Below are 20,160 nucleotides of genomic sequence, written 5' to 3'. Positions count from 1 at the left end.
CGTGATAAAGTAAATACGACTTGCTGCATATAGTGAGGGAATAACTGTATTTCTCCAGAAAAATTACACAAAAGAAGGCACAAATTTCATTTGCTTCACTGGCTTCTACGAGATGTATATAGTGACAAAAACGTGATTTTTAGTTTGCAGCCACAAATACTTTCAGGATAAGAATCTTTTTATACTTGTATATTCTAATGCACTGTTGTAACCCCCCCCCACTTGTTACAAATATAGGCCTAACACTCGATAGGTCCAAGATGCAATATTATGGAAACTGGCAATTTCCCTAGTAATTCGTCCAGGACCTCTCGCATGTTATGTTGATAATTGTGTCAAGTATTTTATATAATTGGCGGCATGAAAGAAACTCCATCGCCTTCTGTACCATGACCACATAGTCATAGTTACTGGAGATCGTGAAAAAAAAAGTTGAAAATGCATAGTTCACATTAGCCTATACACTTCTCGGCGCAGTGTGTGAACAATGCTCTCTCGTCTCGCTCGCGCATTTCTCGGCGCACATTTCACATTACATATCTACCGGTATAGTGTGTATCTTGCCTCTGATTGAGGTTCTGGCTGATGTGTACATCTATTATCAGGCAGAAATCTCACTTGACGATATGTGTCAGAGGAAGAACAAATTGTTTGTATGCATCTGAAGTCTGATTAGTGTAATATGTAGCTATCGGCAATGTATGAAATGGACAGGGAAAGGAACTGGCCACCCAACCCCACTATCTCCTGGCCTAGTTGCTTCATAAGTGGTGCCTTGTTGGTATCACTTGTGAGGTTCAGACCTGTCTTCGGACAGTTGACTAAACAAACGAGTGTGTATCTGGCCTTCGGAATTCTGCAATAATTTATCATTTCATATCGAGCTAATGATAAGATGTTATAGGCTACTGCTAGGCAGCGAGTCTAAATGCATAGACATTTCGCTAGCCCGCGCTACGAGCGTGCTAAACTAGCCCCGGCTATCGAGTGATTACTTGTACAGGATTCATATCATATCTTATCGCTAAGACTGGTTTATGAATACGAAAAACGTTAGTTCGCTGATCATCCACCGGAAGCCCGCGCTAAGAATGTCTATGAATATGGCCCTTATTGTTTAAACTTCGATCTGAGTATCCATTTCAAAGACTGTGAAACAAAGGTTCCAGTCATAAGTGTAGGGCCCGGTGATGATGATAATACTTACTTACTTACTTACTTACTTACTTACTTACTTACTTACTTACTTACTTACTTACTTACTTACTTACTTGTGGCTTTTAATGAACCCGGAGGTTCATTGCCGCCCTCACATAAGCCCGTCATAGGTCCCTATCCTAAGCAAGATTAATTCAGCCCCTACCATCATAACCCACCTTCCTCAAATCCACTTTAATATTATCCTCCCATCTATGTCTCGGCCTCCCCAAAGGTCTTATTCCCTCCAGCCTCCCAAGTAACACTCTATAAGCATTTCTGGATTCGCCCATACGTGAATGATGATGATGATAATAATAATAATAATAATAATAATAATAATAATAATAATAATAATAATAATAATAATAATATACACGTCGAAGTATTATTATTAAATAAATGTGCACTTTATTCAATTTTTTTCATCGTAGTTTCCGTCTGTGTAAATACGATAAATGGAAGAAAATTTCCAAAGATTTGTTTCTGAAATTTTTATAAATGTGTAGCCTATATAAATATTTCAATGTTAATACATAGCATGGTAATACTTGGCGTCGTCTCACTGGTCAGTAATTCCGTCGTCGCCAACACCATGTCCACGAAAATAACAGCGCTTTGGGTTCATGGAAATGTCCATTCAGAGCTCTATGAGCAGCAGCATCTGCCAGCGAGCAGCGCAGCGCCAGTGTTCTGAACCGCTCCTCTTTACCCCTCCGCGCAGCAGAGGACGAGTTGACGATGTCGCGTTTGTGCTTAACGCTAGCGAGCTGCTCTTCCACGCAGACCCCGTTGAGATCGTGGTGGTATATGTGGTAGACGAAGAAAGCGTTTCAGAGGTTTTTTCTCGGGGTACTCCTGCTTCTCTCTGCCATCCCACCAGCACTCTGCACTTCTACACCTTCCCCTCATTTCCTCTATCATCTACAATAGTAAAAATAGATTGGGGTGAAGTCTTGGGAATAGTACGGATTTCCAATGCTGATATAGGAAGGAATTGGGCCTCGGGGCCCTGGGGTTAATGCACTATTCGTCTGTGAATGGGACTTTTATTTTTAGCTTTCCCCTTCAAAATTTTCTAAAGTTTCTTTGGTGGAACTGTGAAAGTCGGAGTGGGACAAGTGGCCAACAGGCTTGGAGCTCACATATTCAGTTTCTCAGTCCCAAACTCCCTTCCCAGAAGCGTTTTCGCTTACCTTTTAAATGTTACTCCTCCCATTTTCACATTGAAAATGTATGTATGTATGTATGTATGTATGTATGTATGTATGTATGTATGTATGTATGTATGTATGTATGTATGTATGTATGTATGTATGTATGTATGTATGTATGTATGTATTTATTGACACTACAAATGGGTATATACTCGGTGGAGTGGTAACTAATTACACTCAATAATGATAATTAATAATAAACACAATTAATAAAAAACACAATAATTAATAATAAATTAATAATAATACTAATAATAATATTTCGGAATATGTATGATAAGACATTCTTGTGTTAAATTCTAACGTACCTTGCTTACATGTTTCGACCTATTTATGGGTCATCCTCAGAAGTGGTCGTTGTCGATCTTGGCACCTCTTTTTTTGTTTTCTGTGAGGGTGTGTTCGTATGGTATAATATAGAGTCAAAGAGTGTATGTGCTCTGAAATTGAGTTGTGTGTTGAGAATTTTGTTGGGGTGTATTTTCGTGTGTCTGTATATTTCATATTGTTCTAGTGTGTTTAGTTTCTGGCTTTTTGGTTGGATGTGTAGTATTTCCATGTCTGTGTTGATGTCTCTGTGGGTGTGGTTAGCACATCCAACCAAAAAGCCAGAAACAAAACACACACTACATCAATATGAAATATACAGACGCACGAAAACACACCCCAACGAAATTCTCAGCACACAACTCAATTTCAGAACACGCACACTCTTTGACTTTACATTATACCACACAAACACATCCTCACAGGAAACAAAACACGAGGCGCCAAGACCAACAACGACCAGTTCTGAGGACGACCCATAAATAGGTCGAAACATGTAAATGGTACATTAGAATTTAACACAAGAATGTCTTATCTTACATATTCCGAAATGATACAGTGTTAAAAGTTGTGTAATCAAGATGTATAATAATAATAATAATAATAATAATAATAATAATAATAATAATAATAATAATAATAACAGGGAGCATCCTAAATTAAATGAAGCATGATCACTTAAAATAACGTTTAAAGTAAATCTAATATGTATCTTAATCCTAAGTTCGAACTGAAACCCACGAGTATGATATGTTCATACCTGCACAAGTACCTTTCAGCACTACACTCATTTTGCTAACAACTTACTCACTGCACTGGAACTACGACACATTTCACTGATTATATCCTGATTTTACTAACACTTCAGAAACATTTCACTGTTCAAATAATTTGCACTGCCACTATAAACTATAAAGCTTCACTGACAGAAACACACTTCCCTTACACAACACACTTCACTGACTTCACACTTCACTGACACAACACACTCCTTCACTGATACAACAATTCAATAACAAAATATGAATTACACCCTTTAAATAGTGTGTATAATAAACTACCGTCTATTAGTAAAGTCCTTAAGCCTATTTTTAAATACATTTTTTGTTATTGGTAAAGCCTTTAGTAAGTCTGTAGGTAAAGCATTCCAGTCCCTGATAGTACGATTGAGAAAAGAAAACTTTCCAGTGTCTGTCCTCTGTCTTCTTTCCCTCAATTTATATGAGTGGTCGTTCCTTGAAGAGTAATTTGGCGGCTGCAACCTATTTTTTATTTCTTTCCAGGCAGGCTCACCTCTGTATGTTTTGAACATTGTGCATAATCGAATTCGCGCTCTCCTGTCTGTGAGTGTGTCCCATTTTAATGGTGAATTATTACGACAACACTTGAGAGCCCGTTTTTTGAATCTTTTCCAGTGTCTTAATATGTTCTAACCTGTAAGGATCCCAACATGCAGCACCATATTCCATTACTGGACGAACTAGTGACTTATATGCAATGTCTTTGGATTTATCAGAACCTTTTCTTAGTACCCTCATCACAAAGTGTAACACTCTCCATGCTTTTCCCACTGTGTCAGTAACGTGTTCCCCCCAGCCGAGATTACTACTAAATGTTATTCCTAGGTATTTACATTTGTTAACTTCTGGAATGGTTTCACCCCCTAACGTATACGATGCAATTATTTTATTTCTTTTTCTTGTAAAGCTAATGGCTTTGCACTCTAGAGAATTTATTTTCATTTTGTTGGCTATTGCCCAATCATTTATTCTATTGAGGTCATTCTGAAGAAGAGTAGTATCTTCAAATAACTTTTTATTTCCCTGTATATGATACAATCATCTACGAATAAGCGAACCCTGGACAAGATGTTAACTGGCAGATCATACAAAAGCCAGGAATAGAAAAGGCCCCAAGGCACTCCCCTGTGGGACTCCGGAAGTAATTTCAATTGGGTTCGATAATTCCTCCACCACCTGTACACTCTGAGTGCGACAAGTTAAATTTCCTTGATCGACTGGAATACTCTGAAGTCAATCCCCATTAATTGTAGTTTAACCAACAATATATCATGTGGGACTACATCGAATGTTCGTGAAAAGTCAATAATCACTAGCCAATGAATGGGACCTGATTCTGTCAGGAATGGGACAGGATGGCCTACCTGTTAGCATTGTATTCACGAATACCACCAGAGACCTGTCGGAATGGGGTAATTATCACATAATGGGTCAAAGCACGCCTAAGAGGAAGGGCCCATTCAAAATTTAACCATTTTTATTATTATTATTATTATTATTATTATTATTATTATTATTATTATTATTATTACTTTTTAATTACTTTAAAAAATGTTATACGGGTGGAAATGATATAACTGTGCAGATTGAAGGAGCGATAGAATATATTAAAATAATTTAAAAACTTACTATGCATTTTGAAATTAAGTGCATGGTTAATTAGAAAATTAGGTTGAAAATATGCACAGTTGGCAACAATGCATCATTGACTTTTTATAAAAATAAACGTATTATATAATGTTTCAAAAATATTTATTTCAAATCAACTTTTTAATATGTAATTAACTTTATTTCATAATTCAACTCTCCTGTAATCCCTCATCACAATTATTATAGTAAGACTTATTATGAAATTGCATACGACTAAATCCTTACTCCCTCCCCCCCCCTCCAAATAAATTAATTTGTTATGACACTGCACCATAGAATGGGGGGGGGGGAAGAATGAAAAAAAAACTTAACTGATGACATTGAATTTTTGAGGGCATACTTTTTTGTATTAGAACACTCGGTATATTTTATATTATGTATTTATTTACACTGCAAGTGGGCAAGCACCCAGTGGCAGTGGTATATACAATAAAATTTACAATACACGATACAATTACACAATACACAATACAATTTTATACACAATATAATATGAATACACAATACAATTTAACACAATAATAATAAAACATAAATAAAATACCTAATTTTACAATACAACCTACATAATTTATGTATAGGCCCTGCATAAGTTTCAATAATCTTTCATTTATTCTCATCTCACTCACTGTGGTGGCACTATGACGCATTTCACTGACACTTTAGGACACATTTCACTGACACTATAGAACACATTTTGTTGACGCTATAAATTATCACTGATCGGAACTATTCACTGCACTTTAAAACCATAACTTCACTGATTCACCTCGCTTCACTGATACAACAGTTCCAATAAGTCAAATAATTACACCCTTATGCATACTTATAAACAGTACTACACTTAAACTAAACATTTCTAGTCTAAGGCCCTCTTACACGCTATTTTTAAATAATTTACAATTCAAACCAAGGAAGTAACTCGTCAGGCTAAATAAATACATGTCACCTTAAAAAATTAAATGTTAAATGTCACCTTAATTTTAATTTGCACTTTATACACAACTTGTTAAGTTATTCTTGAATCTCCTTAAGGAAGGACAGCCCTCAAAGACCGCTGCAGGTAGGTCATTCCAATCATTTATAGTTCTATTTAAAAATGAGAATTTACCTACATCCGTTTTCTGTTTCCTACATTTGATTTTAAAATCATGATCGTTCCTACCATAGTACGTTGGCTTTTCTAACCGAGCCGTTATGTCTACCCATGCTTTCTGACCTAGATGTGCTCTATACAATGATGTTATTCTAGTTTTCCTATGTCTGTTTTCCAAAGTTTCCCATTTAAGTTCTTTTATCGTATCATTTCCATCTTCTCTTTTACCTTTAACAAATTTAGCTGCCCTATAATGGATTCTTTCTAAGGAATTTATCTGATATATTCTATAGGGATCCCAACATGTAGTTCCGTATTCCATTAACAGTCGCACTAACGTTAGATATGCTATTTCCCTTTTTCAAGATTCTCATAATAAAGTGAAGTGCCCTCCATTCTTTACCCATAACATTATCAACATGCTCTCCCCAAGAAAGTTTGGAGTTTAAATACACTCCTAGGTATTTACAACATTGTTCTTGCGGAATTACAACACCACTGAATTCGTAATTAAGACTAGTTTCCTCTCGGGTTTTACAAAATGTTATAGATTTACTTTTAGAACCATTTATTTTCATCCCATGCATTAATGCCCAGTTATAAATTTTATTCAAGTCTGTTTGAATAGCATCCACATCTGAATTATTTCTAGTCTTTCTATAGATAATGCAGTCGTCTGCAAATAGCCTCACATTTGATGTAATATTTTGGCACAAGTCATTTACGTATATTATAAAGAGTAATGGACCCAGAACGCTGCCCTGTGGCACCCCTGAACTTATATTTCCAATTTCCGATATGTCATGACCTACTCTAACTCTCTGGGTTCTACCTTTTAAGCAGTGGTGTATACTGGTTAAAGGGTTTGGGCTACCGCTGACCCTATTATTACACAAAATATATCTAACAATTACTTTAATTTTAATTACTATGGTAAAACTAATAATACAAAATTATTACATTATGTTATATTATAAACTTTTTCTTTTGTAATTTCCTTGGGCTACCGCCGGTAGCCCCGGTAGCCCGCAAAATACTCCCCTGCTTTTAAGAATTCTTGGATCCATAGCACCACTCTTTTATCTATTCCTAGCCTACTTAACTTATCTATTAATATGTCATGTGGCACCAAATCAAATGCTTTTGAAAAATCAATCACAACTGCATCAATTCTTCCGCCTCTATCTACCTCTTCAGCTAGATCCTGAACCAGCGACGTAATTTGACTATCACATGAGAAGCCTTCCCTAAAACCATGCTGGTGGTTGTAAAACCAGTCTTTCGCATTTAGAACATGACGAATATAATCCGATATCAAATGCTCCATGACTTTACATGCGACAGATGTAAGGCTAATCGGTCTGCAGTTTCCGACATCTAATTTATTTCCACCTTTATGTATGGGTACCACTATAGCCGATTTCCAGTCACATGGAATAGCTGCATTGTTTATGGAAACATGAAATATACGCATTAAGTATGGAATTATGGCCTCAGAACCTAATTTAAGAATCTCTGTAGCAATACTATCTGGTCCTCGAGACTTCCGATTTTTTAATTTCGTTATTCTCTCTCTAACCCCTTTAGAAGTTATTTTGAAAGTCGAATTTGGTTCACATTCACGGTCTGTGACACAACCACTATGGTCCGTACTATGTCGGGGTTTTATTGTTTTAATTTTAATTTCTATATTATGAATTCCATGTTAAAATTTACTGCAGTGTGTGCCAACAAGCAAGAAAGGAACAAATGCCCTCCTAACATAACCTCAGAGTGTGACTTACACATTGATCCAACTGAGGAAGGAAGTAATGGTGAATACCTTTAAGAAGAGATGTAGATTACAATTTTTTGATCACCAGCAATATAAAACGCCAAATCTGCATCTCTTCTTAATGAATTGCATACATCTGAATTGTATATTGATTTCCTGTGTTTACGTGCGTCCATGTATGGACAGACATTTTTTTTCCGATCATTTGTGAACTAATTGAAGTATTAATTTGTTGACAGTTGTGCTGGATACAAACCGCTGGTATCACCAAACGCTGATTGTTTCGGAAGAGATGAGCATCACAATTGGAGCAGAATATGACTAATGGAGTCTTCTGATGGATGTGAGGATCCATTTGTACCAAAGAATGGCCGAGACAAGAGCAAGGAATTTCACAACATAATGTATATTATGACTGTAGTGTCAGTTTGACTCATTGACACATTGTCATATCAGTGTTATGTTTCAACTGTTCCCTTGAGTTCTTTCAGATTTAAAAACTATGGAAGAAAATTATTTAATGTATAAATTGTGATTTATTTTTTCTATGCAATTTCTTGCTATTGCTTGAGAATATTATGAAGTATGTACTAATAAAATATTATTTTGTCATAATTGGTTATGAAAGATCAATTTCTCTGAAAAATAAAACCTAAAAATAATATAAATTAAAATCAGTAGCACTTCAGAGACAGTGATGGCTAAATTAATTGTTTGCAATTAAATATTCAATATTTTGTATGATATCTGTGTATTTGTTAAATTACTAACTGAATATACCACAAAATTTTGAATATTAGTTATTACCGATATGGGGAATCTTACCAAATCTTGGTAATTTGTGTCATTAATAATTGAAGATGTGATATTGATCCATCTTTTATACGTCCAGTCAAACACAAACACTTACACTTAATGTATTTAATATATATATATATATATATATATATATATATATATATATATATATATATATACATACATACACCCAACACTGAAATTATGTAATTTTAATTTTAAATGCTTTATTTTCTTAACTAATGCACATTTATAATTCAAAAGTACGGTCAGATATCTTGTTCCATGCAGTAAAATGTGATTTCCACTTCTACCTACTCCCTTTTCCAACATTGGGTCTGATTATAAATTTTGTTTCCCTGTAGTAGCTACATGACATGTGAGGCAGTCAATCAAAATCATTGCCAACAGCTTTACTATTATGTTGCCCTATTTCCCTTTCGTAATTATATAAAATCGCTAACTGGAGTTAAGTATTGCCATTTCATCACTGAATTTAGTTTAAAATCCGTATTTAAATTACTCCTGCCACATGTTTACCAAACATCACTATTTAAGAGGCTGGAAAATGTTCAGAGAAACTCAGAGATTCTTTAAGCAGTGAAAATTTTGAAATAATGATAATCTATTTCTCATTTATGATATCTTTAGAAATAAGCATGCAACAATAGTGAAAGCTCGGAACCAACTTCAGCAGTTGTATGTTGTTAGTTTAAGCGAGTAGAGGAACTAATTGGAGAACAGAACTTAAAATATATTAATTTCAATTCAGTATATCATCATCCATCGGAACATCAAAGACATTACAGGACTTGCCAAAATTTGCAATTTATACAAAATAATTTACATATATAAAACAAAGTAACATTTGTTCATGTCACATCAAAATAAACCAAATACACAACTTCATCTAGTCCAGAATTGGTTTTACGACACCGAATCACTTGTCTTCTGTTTCCACATTAGTTGGCGCAATGAACTACGCAGCGATGAAGGAATGTATTTCTCTCTCACCAGTCCAGATTGTCCCTGAATTGTTTCCATTAGGGAAAGCGTTTGTAGGCGGTCTGAGCACTAGAAGGTAGGAAAAGACTCTATAAGTACTTTGGGGATTTCGGAACAATAGGCTATACTGTTCTACTACTGCAGTGATGTCAATGAGAGCGCAAATGTGCTCTTAGCCCGTATGCGCTGATCAGAGCACGTGAGGCACGCAGGTACAAGTCACTGGTGAACACAAGGGTTGTACATTACACATTGACGAAGAAGTCCTTCAGTAAGTTTCAGGCTGACTAGACTCTTAAATTTTCATGTAAATAAAATATGAGGTTATGTTCTTTGTTGATTTGTGGAAATTATTTAGTTACAAAGACAAGCAGTGTCGAACGCCTGAAATTATTAGTTCATCTACAGAGTGATATAATATTCAAATTAGTTTGTTTTTATTGACATTAAATAGTAGTAAATGTATGTGAAGATGTATTGTAGAGCTTCTTCCTCACAGCATTGTATTTATGTTTACAGAATAAAGTACAGACAAAAGTGTGTGCTGCTAATGGCGTAGACTCGTTACATGTAGTTACGAGTTGTGTCTATAAATTGTTCAGATTTTTCGTACATAAATTCTCAGTTTGACGATGTTTCTTAACATTACGATATTGTTCTGTCCAGGTATTTTGAATTGCATGAATATTTATCAGAATTCACAATAGGAAAATAGAGACAGTCCAGAACTAGTTGACTACATGGATTGAGGAACATAACTTTCTCAAGGATATATTAGAGCATCTGAACATTTTGAATTTGAGATGGCAAAGATAGAATCAATTAATTTGTGTCGACAGATATTGTTAAAAGCTGTCAGATGAAGATTTCATTGTCTCTTCTTAGTTGGTTATTTAACGACGCTGTATCAACTACGAGGTTATTTAGTGTCGATGATATTGGTGATAGCGATATGGTATTTGGCAAGATGAGCCCGAGGATTCGCCATAGATTACCTAGCATTCACCTTACGCTTGGGGAAAACCTCGGAAAAAACCCAACCAGGTAATCAGCTCAAGTGGGGATCGAACCCACACCCGAGCACAACTTCAGATCGGCAGGCAAGTGCCTTAACCGACTGAGCCACGCCGGAGGCTAAGATTTCATTGTGGATGTTACAGATCTCACAGCACAATTTGTATAATTTCAACGCCTTCAGTCATTGAACTTCTGCTCAACAGTATAAAATACTGCAATGTTTTAAAAAATCTCTGGGAAGAGTTCCATAAAAGATTTAAAGATATTGGCCTGCTCCAGCCCTTGTGATCCTTACTCATCGAACCCAGAAAATATACCAACACAGTTACAATTGAATACCTGAATTGAGAAAATCCCAAGTCCAAAATTGATCGAATTCGATTTTTTACCTAACAAGTTGTGTTTTACATAGGCTGTCATTCTGTAAAAAAGAATATCCTAAGTCTGACTCTTAAGTCTGTGTTTTTGGATCATAAAAATATTTATTTCAATACTCATAATGCAAGCCTTTGCGGTCCTGAAAAGTTTACTTCAATGGACTTGGAATGTTAGCCAATTCAGGTCTTCCATTAGAAATTATTTTGCTGCAGGAAACAACATTTCACCGGACATAAGAAGGCTGGGGTCGGCAAAAATCAGAAAAAGCGCTTCTGAATTACGCGAGAATTGAAGAATTTAAATTTTTTTCTAGAACTGTGATTATGCTTATATAAGTAGTACATGATTATGTAACAGTTACATAACAATAATTAGACTAATTGTAGGTCTCATTATGTAAAACTGCTTAAGTTAAAGAGAAGCCCATTTCCAGGCTGCATAACACAGTAATGTAATCTATAATTGTGTGTCCAGATTGGATTATAGAAAATTAAGAAAAGATTTTAAAAATTTAGGATCTGTATCAGGTGGAAAGTAATGATTGCCAATTAACATACTGTACACATCTGCCATAGGGATCTGAATCCAAGCATATTCATTAATAATTTCTAAGTCATGTCTCCGATATTAGACATCAGAGGCATCTGATTATTGACAGCTATTAAAACACCATCACCACGAATTTTATTGGTATCCTCAAAATTTCTTTACCACGAAATAAGAAACTTCTCAACAGCAGACGTCTCTAAGAAGTATTAAAAACTGTCCGTTATTGAGAAAGTAACATAAAATGAAACCGTCATATTTTGATATATGCTTTAGTAATTGTGATAATCCTGTATAAAGAATTTTTGTATAGTAATTTAATAACTATTTTAAAAAGTATTGAATGCAGTACAGTAATTCATATTATGAAAACTAAAAAAAAAAAAAAATTTATTAGCACTGTGCTTTAAATTTTAAATAAATCTAATTTTTTCCCCCTCATCGCTTCCTGAATTGTATTTTCAATAACATCTGAAGTAAGTTTAAGTCCTTGGACATCACCTTAGTACTTGCATTCAGGACAACAGGTCTTCACCACGTTAGTGATCACAAAGTGTGGCGGACCCTGGCATGGTGCAACAAGAGAAAGTAAGAATATTGGTGGGGGAAGCTCTTCAACAGTCGATGGTTCTGTCATCGAAGTAGGATAATTGTGCGAGATGTTACAAGTCACATGACGATATATTCTAACTCTTAAGAAAGGATGGGTAGGTATACCATATGCCTGTCGACGTTTTCAGTGCGTTTCTTGTCCACTATTGAGAAATAGTGAATAAAAAATATGTTTATATAGCTGTCCATGTCCGTTATAGAGAATGTCCTTTATTGAGAAGAGTGCATGTAATTCTGCAGGAGAATTTCAGTGTCCATAAATGAAACGTGTCCACTATTGAGAAATGTCAATTAAGAGAAGTTTCCCTGTATAATAATTGGGAATAAATTATTATACACAACTGGCTCTTGTAGCCAAGTTTCCGTACATTCTCAAAAATTCATAAATTTTGATATTTGGTACTTCGGTGAGATATTTCAAAATCATTACTTCAATTTAACATTTTATTTTAATAGTAAAATAAAAACTTATTCCAAAGAAACTAGTTCGATTAATTAAAATGTGTCTTAGTGAAACTTACAGCAGAATCCGTATAGGCCAGTTTATATCTGATGCTTTTCCAATTCACTGCGGGCTAAAGCAGGGAGATGCACTATCACCTTTACTTTTTATCTTCGCTCTAGAATATGCCATTAGGAAAGTTCAGGATAATAGACAAGGTTTGGAGTTGAATGGGTTACATCAGCTTCTTGTATATGCGGATGACGTGAATATGCTAGGAGAAAATCCGCAAACGATTAGGGAAAACGCGGAAATTCTAGTTGAAGCAAGTAAAGTGATAGGGTTGGAAGTAAATCCCGAAAAGACTAAGTATATGATTATGTCTCGTGACCAGAATATTGTACGAAATGGAACTATAAAAATTGGAGATTTATCTTTCGAAGAGGTGGAAAAATTCAAATATCTTGGAGCAACAGTAACAAATATAAATGACACTCGGGAGGAAATTAAACGCAGAATAAATATGGGAAATGCGTGATATTATTCGGTTGAGAAGCTTTTGTCATCTAGTCTTCTGTCAAAAAATCTGAAAGTTAGAATTTATAAAACAGTTATATTACCGGTTGTTGTGTATCATTGTGAAACTTGGACTCTCACTTTGAGAGAGAAACAGAGATTAATGGTGTTTGAGAATAAGGTTCTTAGGAAAATATTTGGGGCTAAGAGGGATGAAGTTACAGGAGAATGGAGAAAGTTGCACAATGCAGAGCTGCACGCATTGTATTCTTCACCTGACATAATTAGGAACATAAAATCCAAACGTTTGAGATGGGCAGGACATGTAGCACGTATGGGCGAATCCAGAAATGCATAGGCCTATAGAGTGTTAGTTGGGAGGCCGGAGGGGAAAAAGACCTTTGGGGAGGCCGAGACGTAGGTGGGAAGATAATATTAAAATGGATTTGAGGGAGGTGGGATATGATGGTAGAGACTGGATTAATCTTGCTCAGGATAGGGACCAATGGCGGGCTTATGTGAGGGCGGCAATGAACCTCCAAGTTCCTTAAAAGCCAGTAAGTAAGTAAAATAAAAACTAAGAGGCTCCTCCTTTGATTTCACCAGTTCACTAATAGTTGTAGCAGCATAATGTTCCTTTGGTTTCAGTTTACCATTGAAGGGTGCAATGAGACTCCCAGCTCCCCAGGCTCCTATGTTATTTATAAGTGAAAATTCTTTTCATCCACGGAAATATGAAAAAAGGAATAAGTTTGATATTTTGTTTTCAATTTTGTTACTACCAGTGGCCTTAGATTAAGCCGACTCCTCAGTGTATCTATATTTTTACTATTGGCATTTGTACTAAATCTTAATACAAACATGGATTTAGTTTTCACTCTCACTGACTCCATTTCAAGTAGGCCTACACTGGAAGTCAAAACTCCAACAGCATGTTTACGAATTTTGCTTCTTTTTCTAGTCACAGTTAGGAAACCATCTTCATCATTGCACACTATTGGAGCTTTGATCTCATCACTATTACTATTAGGCTGAGTCGCAGAAATGTTTGACTTAGCAGAATTACTCGCTTTAACTCTCTATGTCAACATTTTGCTATAATATTTCTTAACATTACTTTCCTTAACCTGTTGACGCACTTTATTATCCAGATGATCTGATTTAGAAGAGCAATATTTCTAATGTCTCCACCATTTGAATTTCGTTTCTGGATATCTATTATTAACTTTATTAGGCAAAACAGGTCCATCTTTAAATTATATAATATTAAGATTATTAATTAGAATCCAAATTGCATTATTAATTCTAGAATCAACAGTAGCTATTATTCAGTCTTAAGTATTTGCAGTGCTAAGAACATTATATTCTAGAGGCCGCATCTCGTTTTTGAGTCCCTTCATCTCTCTTTGCAGCTCTTTCACATAATCTAAATTTGTACTCACAATGACATCACTAGACGCAAGCCACAATACATATGACATAGTATCAATCCGTTCGGATCCCAGTGGCAGCCTTTCAACACGAGCATCTGGCGCAGATTACACATTAATGATTTATAGATGGGCAAATTATATTTTATGTCATCTTAATTTTTACTCCGTCACAACAACCTACGAAAATAAGTCACAATTTGCCACTCTAATACAAATCATAAATTTTCGTCTGTTAGTTACGATTTTTGTTTATGTTTTGCAAGTTTTTGTTCAGAAACCAATTAATTGTTCGGAAATACTGAATGTAGAGCCAAGTAGAGGCAGGCAACCTAAGATAGGACTATAGATATTTTTCTATGGAGAGCGTTTTAAATAAATCTAAGCCAGTCTGATGTGTTATACAATGGAAACATTTTATGTTCTCACTTATTTCCAGCTCTCTTAAATAAAACGCTAGTCCATCTAGTAGACTTTCTCTCAGTCATATTTCGAGCCCTGTCTGTTACTACATTTTCTTTATGTTTTAAATAATTATTCTCCTGTTGTATTTTCTTTAAGTGGAATGACATCTAACAAATATTCTTCTATGGAGAGATCCTTCATAACTCCACGGATGAAAATTACCAATTATACTATATCAATATTTGTGTCTTCACCCAAAGCGAGAGAATAGACCACGAATTGATGCATCTTTGATTTTATTTCTCGTTCAGCTAGTGTTTCAATGTCCATTACCCTCTTTTGTATTATCCGTGTGAATTTCATACTACTAAAAAATCAGACTATTCGGGAGAAATAATGTTAGTATTATTTGAATTCTATTACTGTTATTCTGAGTTTATTGTGAGCTTCTGTTGTCTCTACATGCATGAAAATATTCTTAACCAGGGAGAAGGCACATAATGTGTTACAACATGAAGAGGCGCATGAGGTGAAAAAGACCGTGATACTGAAAATATGTTATTAAGCTCAACTTATTAATTTTTGCTTTAGCATTTTGTCTCGTGATATTATTTTTTATTTTAAACATTACAAGATTTTTTTCTAATACAATCATTACATTTTCGCATTACATTTTTTTTTTGTTTCAAAGGTTAATTACAGTATTTATTTTTTCTTTAATGCTATAATCTAAATTGCAGCAACACAATGATTGAATTAAATCTGTAATACAAATGAGAAAAATATCATGGTGCTTTTATAAAAATAAAGTAACACAACAAGAAAAATTCTGCAGAAATGAATGTTACAATATTTTGTAGAAAATATGAAATAATATGTTTTACATTTCACAATGAATCCAATCTAAAATTACGGAAGTAATGTTAACAGAACTAATAAAGTTACACAAATAATATATCAATATTTTATGAATATTGCAGAATCGTTCTTCATATAAAATGCAAAACAAAAAAGTACCGGTAATCTGTTATTTATATAACATGAGAATTGTCCGACAACATAGAAAGAACGAGCACGTAATTATAAGTGTACAGCTGTAAGTGTAGCAAGTGCACAAAATGTCAACAGTTCTCTAATTAAGGTTATGAAGGAGTGTGGAAGTCACGCCATCATAATGTTGCCAGTGCAGTGCATTTTCATGTTGTAACATGAGAGAGCACATGCGGTCTTGAGATTAGTGTTTATTCTTTTGACCTTACAATCCCATTAAGTAATATCGTAGGTACTTACATTTTGGCTTTGTGGATCAATTTAGTAAAATCATAATATACTGGTAATATAAGTTACATAGATACCAGTAGTGATAATTTTAAGTGGGGTAGCGTTATTTTGAACCTGTTTAGTTATATTATATGCCACATTCACTTCAAGAAATGACTTAGTTCAAAATGCAGATAATTATTATGTGTAACAGTACTGGTAACGTATTTCGAAAATCCAGTCATTAACATTATCCCTGAATAAAATCGACATCATACCTTTGTGACATTGTCTTATCAAATATTAAAAACTAAAAAGATGTTATGCTATTATATCAGACACTTTTTAAAATATAGTTTATTTGGAGGACCTATTTATTAAGCATATGAACCATTGTACCTCTAATGATAATGAGCGTCTTCCTATAATATACCGGTACAGTATTAAATTGAACTGTACGTATCATGGAGTTTTGAGAGAAAATTTTTTTTGTGAATTTAATTACGATCCATAAGATATCTCTATATAGGATATTCCTAAATAAAATAAGTATATAATGAAAGTGATGAATGAACTCTTTGATTTACTTTACACTCGTATTTTTTACGGCTCTCTATCATCCTTTACACTGCTTGAATCTTTGTGCACACCAACTTGAAAATTTTAATGCTGTAATATGGTGTAAATTACATTGGAAGCATATCTAAGAAAATGAATTCTCATCGATATACAGACTACTATTATCCAGCACCGTATTTAGGGGTTGTTACGTCCTTGGACAAATAAATTGTCACCCTTCCTCCAAATAAAAATATCACAGGAATTATTTTAATTGTTCTTTGTTTCTTTACACATATTTTATTGTTGCTGCTGAATAATTCTTCTTGTTTCTGCACCGATTACAGCCCTGTTTTTTATGGCGTAGATGTCCCTTGTTGAAACACAAGTGGTTTTGAAAACTTTACTTTTACTTACTTCACTGTCATTCCAAGTCCTTTATACTACTCTGTTCAAAAAGTTTCTGAAATATATTTTTTTTCTCCAAAGTGAATAATGTTATGTAATACATTTCTGTTTCTGGTGTTGGCATTAATCATGATGTCACTTCCGTACAAGTTTCAAAATTATAGTCATTGTTGTTTTTGTTGTTGTGTGGCAACTAGCTGTTGTTTGTGTGATATTCGTTTGTCACATTTCAGAATGAAGGCCGTATGAGTAATTATCAAAGACGACTGGCATCCAGTCGACATTCAGAAAAAATGTTATGCCAGGCATAGACCTGTGTTCTTTTCATTGCTACCTCATTTACATTGGTACAGCTTCTTCAAACATTCTTAATGTCTCTGAAGGAGATTTGTGCAAAAAAAAAACACCATTTAATATTTACGCGTTGCTCTGTATCCCACATTCTGAAATGTGACAAACGAATACCGGTATCACACAAACAACAACAGCCAGTTGCCACACAATGACTACGATCATGAAACTTCTACGGAAGTGACGTCGTGAATGATGCCAATACCAAAAAGAGAAATATATCACATAACTTTATTCATTTCGGAGAAAGAAATATATTCCAGAAACTTTTTGAACCGAGTATGTATTTACATCAGCTTACAAATGAGTTTTTTCAAGACACAGAACACTAATTCAGATCACAAGGGACTTCTTCCTCCTTGCTCTGTCACTGAAAAACAATAATTCACACACTATATCAGAAACACGTTTCATTCCACTCAGTTTTGTACCATTTTCCAGAAATTTTCCCCTCCCTAAAACTTGCTACCCTGGGCAAGTGCTCAGCTTCCCACCCACTAAATACGGCCCTGTTATTATCCGGACTGGGTAAAATTTTTCATATTACGAAATATAAATGATAAAGAATAAATACGGTGCTTGTAATGACATATTGAATCCTTATAATATTTCTTGAACATTTTCAATTATGCCTTTATGTGTTGTGTTATTTTCACTTAAAATCGTTTCATTACAGTTTGTCACTATTGCCAATGAAATGTATTGATGAAATTGTCAAAAGAGAATATTTTGTTATTTTAATGTTATTTGTACAAATTACAGCATATACTGCAGAGATTTCACAAGTGGGGACATTCTATGCACCAAACTCTGGATCAAAGTTTGAAACTTCCAGGTTTAACTCAGTATAAATATTTGAGCAATTATTTGTCTTTATGTATACGGTATATAAACAGATTTGAGAAATTTGTTGTACAAAACCATATTCCAACAAAGGGGCCAATAAACACTTGTGATGTCTCTGATGTAATGCATGTAAACAAATGGAAACAATTAAAGAGAAAATTAAGATTCAACATACAATTTCATTATTTCTCCTTATTTTACATCCTAAATATTTCAATACAAAATTCCAAATCATGGCTAAAGAAAAATCAGTAGCAGTATGGACTGATAAGTTTTATATGATATTCTTATTGAATTTGGTATTCCCAAGAAACTAGTTCGATTAATTAAAATGTGTCTCAGTGAAACGTACAACACAGTTCGTATAGGTCAGTTTCTGTCAGATGCATTTCCAATTCACTGTGGGCTAAAGCAAGGAGAAGCACTATCACCTTTACTTTTTATCTTCGCTCTAGAATATGCCATTAGGAAAGTTCAGGATAATAGACAGGGTTTGGAGTTGAATGGGTTACATCAGCTTCTTGTATATGCGGATGACATGAATATGCTAGGAGAAAATCCACAAACGATTAGGGAAAACGCGGAAATTCTAGTTGAAGCAAGTAAAGCGATAGGGTTGGAAGTAAATCCCGAAAAGACTAAGTATATGATTATGTCTCGTGACCAGAATATTGTACGAAATGGAAATATAAAAATTGGAAATTTATCTTTTGAAGAGGTGGAGAAGTTCAAATATCTTGGAGCAACAGTAACAAATATAAATGATACTCGGGAGGAAATTAAACACAGAATAAATATGGGAAATGCCTGTTATTATTTGGTTGAGAAGCTTTTATCATCCAGTCTGCTGTCAAAAAATGTGAAAGTTAGAATTTATAAAACAGTTATATTACTGGTTGTTCTTTATGGTTATGAAACTTGGACTCTCACTTTGAGAGAGGAACATAGGTTAAGGGTGTTTGAGAATAAGGTGCTTAGGAAAATATTTGGGGGTAAGAGGGATGAAGTTGCAGGAGAATGGAGAAAGTTACACAACACAGAACTGCACGCATTGTATTCTTCACCTGCCATAATTAGGAACATTAAATCCAGACGTTTGAGATGGGCAGGGCATGTAGCACGTATGGGCGAACCCAGAAATGCATATAGAGTGTTAGTTGGGAGGCCGGAGGGAAAAAGATCTTTAGGGAGGCCGAGACGTAGATGGGAAGATAATATTAAAATGGATTTGAGGGAGGTAGGATATGATGATACAGAATGGATTAATCTTGTTCAGGATAGGGATCAATGGCGGACTTATGTGAGGGCGGCAATAAACCTCCGGGTTATTTAAAAGCCAGTAAGTAAGTAAATAAGTATGGACTGATAGTTAAGTAACCATAGCACTACCAAAAAACACTTCAAATATAAGAAATAAGAAAAAGTTCAGGAGACTTAAAAAGTAACATTGGACGACACATTTTGCATGGGTTAAAGCTCATAGCGAGATTTTCGGAAATTAATTACCTTACCAATTGGCTAAGGAAG

General features: G+C 34.6%; 1 protein-coding gene across 1 annotated transcript in view; it reads left to right on the top strand.

The window, feature by feature from the left end:
• The window catches only part of LOC138708185 (bifunctional arginine demethylase and lysyl-hydroxylase JMJD6-like), a 263,691-nt gene extending 244,888 nt beyond the window's left edge, over positions 1–18,803 (top strand). Inside the window, exon 6 of the mRNA XM_069838463.1 lies at positions 8,301–18,803. Within this exon, the coding sequence (XP_069694564.1) occupies positions 8,301–8,386 (86 nt within the window). The 3' untranslated portion in view covers positions 8,387–18,803. The remainder of the gene's footprint in view (positions 1–8,300) is intronic.
• The last annotated feature ends 1,357 nt before the right edge of the window (positions 18,804–20,160 follow it).

The sequence above is a fragment of the Periplaneta americana genome, chromosome 10 (assembly GCF_040183065.1).
Source record: "Periplaneta americana isolate PAMFEO1 chromosome 10, P.americana_PAMFEO1_priV1, whole genome shotgun sequence".
In the NCBI taxonomy this organism is placed as follows: Eukaryota; Metazoa; Arthropoda; class Insecta; order Blattodea; family Blattidae; genus Periplaneta; species Periplaneta americana.
The sequence above is the reverse complement of the archived record's forward strand: the minus strand, read 5'-3'. Positions and strand labels throughout refer to the sequence as shown.